General features: G+C 45.0%; 2 protein-coding genes across 2 annotated transcripts; both read right to left on the reverse strand.

Moving 5' to 3' along the window:
- Positions 1 to 3,234: 3,234 nt before the first annotated feature.
- Positions 3,235 to 4,667, reverse strand: LACBIDRAFT_304686 (uncharacterized protein; the record flags this gene model as incomplete). The annotated part of the gene is made up of 6 exons (XM_001884989.1): positions 3,235 to 3,491; positions 3,552 to 3,744; positions 3,813 to 3,908; positions 3,974 to 4,132; positions 4,181 to 4,444; positions 4,524 to 4,667. The coding sequence occupies 6 exons, from the start codon at positions 4,665 to 4,667 to the stop codon at positions 3,235 to 3,237; spliced, it is 1,113 nt and encodes a 370-aa protein (XP_001885024.1).
- A 480-nt stretch (positions 4,668 to 5,147) lies between these two features.
- On the reverse strand, positions 5,148 to 5,774 carry LACBIDRAFT_330697 (uncharacterized protein; the record flags this gene model as incomplete). The annotated part of the gene is made up of 2 exons (XM_001884990.1): positions 5,148 to 5,190; positions 5,323 to 5,774. The coding sequence occupies 2 exons, from the start codon at positions 5,772 to 5,774 to the stop codon at positions 5,148 to 5,150; spliced, it is 495 nt and encodes a 164-aa protein (XP_001885025.1).
- Positions 5,775 to 5,776: the final 2 nt, after the last annotated feature.

Here is a 5,776-nt window from a genome sequence, read left to right on the forward strand (position 1 = left end):
AAGATGGAAAAAGTTTGAGGCTTGTACATAGCCTGGAATCTTTAAATGCAGTGACCATAGCGCATTCAGGGTTACCACCGGCAACCGATGCACTTGCTACGCATTTCGCTGGTCGTGCTTGCGGAGGAATGTTTGATTTATACGTAGGATATGATGAAAGGCTCTTGGCAGAAACTTCCAGGGATCTGACTACATTTCAAACACCTTTTGGAGCTTTAAGGCTTGTCACTCTACCCATGGGTTGGACAAATTCCGTTCCAATTTTCCATGATGATGTTACGTATATTTTACAAGAAGAAATTCCTGAAGTAACTGTACCATATATTGATGATGTGCCTGTCAGAGGGCCTGCAACAAGGTATGAGTTGCCAGATGGAAAATATGAGACTATACCTGAAAATAGTGGTATAAGAAGGTTCATAATGGAACACTTCGAAAATGCTAACAGGGTAGTTCATAGGATGAAATATGCTGGAGGAACCTTTTCGGGATTTAAGTCGGTAATTTGTGCGGCTGAAATAACAGTAGTAGGCCACCTATGCACTTATGAAGGCAGAAAACCGGAAACTGAAAGAATGAAAGTTATAGATCTTTGGGGACCTTGTAAAGACCTACATGATGTCAGGGCTTTTCTAGGAACTGTAGGGGTCTGCAGAATGTTTATTGAGAATTTTGCAAAGAAAGCAGAACCTCTCAACGATTTATGCAAAAAGGGAGCTCCTTTTGTATGGGGACCGGCACAAGAAAAGTCTATGGACAAATTGAAATCCTCACTTCGCGAAAGTAAAGCGCTCGTGCCGTTGGATTACAAAAATAATCCTAACCCAGTGGTACTAGCTGTAGACACCTCTTGGAAAGCGGTTGGGTTCTACATATATCAGGATAGCCATACGACTGGGCTTAGGCAGTATGCCAGGTTTGGTTCTATAACTTTGAATGATAGAGAAGCTCGATTTTCTCAACCAAAAAGAGAATTATTTGGTTTAATGCGATCTTTACAGGCTGCATCATATTGGCTTCTAGGATGTCGAAAACTAATTGTGGAAACAGACGCGAAATACCTGTCTGGTATGCTTCGAAACCCTGAAATGGGACCGAATGCAACCATCAACAGATGGATTGACACATGTCTAATGTTCCATTTTAAGTTACAGCATGTCCAAGGAAAGACCTTTGGCGCAGATGGATTATCACGCAGAAACGCTCAACCAGGTGACGATGTGTATCCACCTTCAGATGAACATCTCGACGAACCCGTTGGTGTCATTGAAGTGTTACCAGATCCAGATGGAGGGGAGCCCCCTTTGGATTTCGAAACCTTCAAAGATCAAATTGACTCGAGGGGGGGATATATCCAACAATTGGCTCTAGACATCTTAGATTTTCAGGATGAACTAGACAGGGAAATAGCAATGACAGAGAAAATAGCTAAAGATGTGAAAACAAGAGTGGACAATGATCCAGATCATACAAAAAGCAGCCCAGAACAGAAGGAATTTCTTCGAACTTACATGATTTCGACTTTAACTTCACCAGGCCTGGAGGCCAGGTTTGATGAACTAGAAACAGAGCAACCTTACCCGGAAACTCATAGGTCATTCATTGGACAGTCACAGGATGAATTCCTTCTTATACTAAGAGAATGGCTGAAAAATCCTAAAAAGATCGAAGGATATTCTGATAAAAAGTATGGCGCTTTCGTAAGATTTGCAAAAAGTTTCTTCCTAGACAAAGAGGATAGATTATATCGTCGAAGCATTGAATCACGTCACAAGCTAGTGGTCGACGAGTCTCACCGAATGTACATGATGAGATCTGCACACGATGCTATGGGACATAGGGGAGCATATGCAACGCAGAATATGTTAACGGAGCGTTTTTGGTGGCCTGAAATCGAAAGAGACGTACATTGGTATGTGAAAACATGCCAGCGTTGTCAGGAACGAACCAAACGTGTGGTGGAAATCCCACCCACCGTGACACATACACCATCTATTTTCCAACGACTACACGCTGATACCGTACACATGACTCCGAAATCAAATGGATGTAAGTACATCGTCCATGGGAGGTGTGCACTGTCAAGCTGGGTTGAAGGAAAACCCCTAAAAAGTGAAACTGCAAGAACTGTCGGCTTATGGCTTTTTGAAGAAGTCATCTGCAGATGGGGTTGTCTAGAAGTAATAATAACTGACAATGGTTCGGTTTTCCTTGCTGCTGTAAAATGGCTTGAAGAAAAATACGGGATAAAGGGTATTAGGATATCTCCGTATAATTCTAAGGCAAATGGCAGAATCGAAAGGCCCCATTGGGATATTATACAAATGCTCACAAAGTGCTGTGGACCCAAGAACCTTGCCAAGTGGTATTGGTTCTTTTGGCAAGTACTTTGGGCTGACAGGATCACGATTAGAAAAAGATTTGGTTGTTCGCCGTTCTTTATGGTGACAGGCGCACATCCAATATTACCTCTCGACGTACAGGAGGCTACCTGGTTAGTAAAATTACCAGATCGTATGTTGTCCACTGCAGAATTGATTGGCTATAGAGCCAAAGCATTAGCAAAACACAGGCAGCATGTGGCGGAAATGCGCGAGAGGGTCACCTTAGAAAAAGTGAAAAGAGTGGCAAAATATGAACTAAGCCACCGCCATAAAATCAGTGGTCGAATGTATAAACCCGGAGACCTGGTGCTTATCAGAAATTCACAAGTATCCTCGTCATTAAATAGTAAAATGCAACCAAGATACCTGGGACCTATGATTGTGGTACGTCGAACAAAGGGAGGTTCATATATAGTTTGTGAACTGGACGGATCAGTCAATCACAATAAAATTGGAGCGTTCAGAGTCATTCCGTATTTCGCAAGAGAAAGGATCGACTTACCTGAGCACTTCAGTACACTTATTGATGCAAGCAATGAGGAACTGGATGAAATCGAAAACACAGGCGTTGAAGAAAGACCTAACGCAAGAGATTACTACTTTGAAGGAGTTAATCTTGATGGGTCTTCCGCAGATGAATCCGGGGACTTAGAAGAAATCGAAGATTTAAGTGAAGAAGAGGCTTAGTAGACTTATGCTTTAAAAATTGGCTAAAAAGTTTAATAAAAACCTCCAGCAGTTTATAAACATAATGCGCAAGCGCCTTCTAGATTTTCCATGCGTAGTCAACTATACATGCGGGCTCTAGGTGTCCGTCTACAAAAAAAAAAAAAAAGTTCGGATAGTTCTACTACTCCTTAGTTACTTCACGCTCAGCAATCTGGGCAAGGGCAATTTCGTAATCAGCGACAAGTACATCGCGAAGACGAAGCTCCAAGTCGAGGCGCTGCATGCTAAGAAGAACGCGTTCACGAAGATCGACCTCTTGCTGCTTGAAATAAGCAAGGGTGGGATAAGCCGGCATGCGGTTGGTAACAGCAGCATGTGCGCGCGCTAAGATCTCCCTGTACAGAGGGTTGTCGATGAGCAAGGAGTTGGCAGACTCGTCTATAACAAAGGACGAGCGCGTTAGTTTACGATTTATGAAGATAAAAGATAAATACGAACTTTGACGAGACTGAAGATCTGCTAAACCACTAATAAAGGGCGGTTCAGTACGAGGGCGTTTGTCGCCAGCGCAACTGCCTTTGGCATGCTCGACGACGAGGGCCTTGTGAAATTCGCGACTGTTAGTGTCCATGCCTGGAACAGCGTCGTAGGGAATGCTGACCGTTTCGGCACGCTTGGATTTGGCTGGGGTCTGTTATGTCCGAATAGAATATGAAGTTAACAACGTGGCAGTGGACTCACGCAATAATAGCAGCTTACCTTGGGACCAGAGGCAGCGCGCTTCTTGCCTTTCTCTTTGGGAGAGGAAGCGGCGTCCTTGACTTCTTCGTCACCAAAGAGGTTGTCCACTGCCATCTGAGCAAAGCGGTACGCAATGTTAAAATTGTGTTCTGCTCAAAAGAAAATAAAAAATAACGCACGGTGTCAGCTGCAGTGATAGCGTTGGGGCCATCACACCCACCCATCATAACGTCGGTATCCGAGGGGCCGGGGACAATCTCGACCTTGTCATCCTTGTCCTCAACAACAGCCTTGGACTTGACAAGCTTGCGGGGACGCTGTTTCAAAATGTATCCGCGCTGCGTTAATAAAATGAGAAAAGATGAACAAAATAAGTATAAACGTGCCTTGGCTTTAGCGGCGGCCATTACCTCTGCAATCTCAGCCTGAGCCTGAGCTTGAGCAGTAACAGGTGGTGGAACGACCTGCGCAGCGGCGCGCGCGGCGAGAACGGCGCGACAATATTCTTTGATAGTGTCGAGGTCGGCTGGGGGCGCGATGGCGTGAACTCCAGTGCTGCGGGTATTGTACTCGCCTCTAACAAGAAAAAGCACGTTGTGCATTGGCTGGTGCATAAGCAGACACGGATCCTTGGTGTCGATAAGCTGAACCTAGTCAAGTGCGCAGTATTAGCCTTTGTTCGAAGAAATAGAGAATACGAAGTTTATAACAGAAAAATTCGCGACTTACACAGTAATTAGCGGCTACGCCAAGAATGGTGGGAGCGGCAGCGCTGTTCAGTCCCTCTTTCATGTCCTGATAAGTTTTGAAGGCAGTGAGAGCGGACTCGCGAAGCTTGACAGCGGCGGGAAGAGCGTTGTGTGGGATAGACATAATGAGCGAGTGGTAAAATGAGAGTGCGTGGTAGAAAAGCAAAAAACTGTTCTGTCCGAAAAATTTTCGCCACTGCCTGCTTTTATATGTGTGTCTGAGACCAAGGCGTGCGCGTTCCGAAATTCCGCGTTGCAATTTAATTGAAGCGTGAAAAACTTGGAGTTGCGCGTTCCAGCGCGATCACGTCTAAAAATAGAATAAACTTTCCGAGCCTTGGATTTCCCGCGCCACGTGACCTATGAACTTAGTCGTTTTGACTGAGGACAGTCAATATTTAGTGAGGGGGAGGGATCAAGGCTACCTTGATAGATAAAAAATTCGATTTCATGATTCACTAAAACCACCAAGGGGAAAAGAGTCATAAAAACGCGAACTAGAGACAATAAAACCCTAAGGCAGAATGAATTTGATAGAAAAATACGAAATAAAGTCGAAAATTCACAAGTTCACACTCTAGAAAGCATGCAAAAAGGCTCTCACTTAGGAACAAATCTCAAAGTTCAAGAAAGACAAAGTCAAGATTCTACTATAAGGACAGCAGAATCTAACTAAAAAAAAAAATAATGACACAAAAAGGTTGATATAGAAAGTCCAAAAAACTAAGATGTCCGAATGCATGCCAAGTAAAAGAGTCCGTAAAAACAAGCGCACCTACTCCTCGTCAACAAGCTCGTCGATAACCTCCTCCTCCTCCTCCTGAGAATGGGCGGAAGGTGGAAGACCAGGCGAAGCAACGGCAATAGAAGGAATAAGGGACAGCGAGCGGACGCGGCGTTGACGAGGTGTCAGAGATGAAGGCCCAGCAATGGGAGGTGAATCGTCTCGCTGAAAAAGTGAGACGAGTCTCTCCAAATCGGCCGTCGTTGAACCCGCAGGCACTGGGACCCCCTGAGTATCTACAAAGTCTTGAACGAAGCTGTACCACGAGCCGAACTCCTCGCGAGTCTCGAAAACAGTGCCTAGAAGAGTTCCAGGCTCGGCGGTGAGACACAGGTCCGCGATGGCGTTTGCGAACTCTCGAAGATTGGCGTCGCGACGATGGCGAATGGCCTCAAGGACTGCGGATAGGGTGCGCATATGAAGCGTGTCTTCTTCAATGGACTCCATCA

The sequence above is a fragment of the Laccaria bicolor genome, genomic scaffold, assembly GCF_000143565.1.
Source record: "Laccaria bicolor S238N-H82 LACBIscaffold_28 genomic scaffold, whole genome shotgun sequence".
In the NCBI taxonomy this organism is placed as follows: Eukaryota; Fungi; Basidiomycota; class Agaricomycetes; order Agaricales; family Hydnangiaceae; genus Laccaria; species Laccaria bicolor.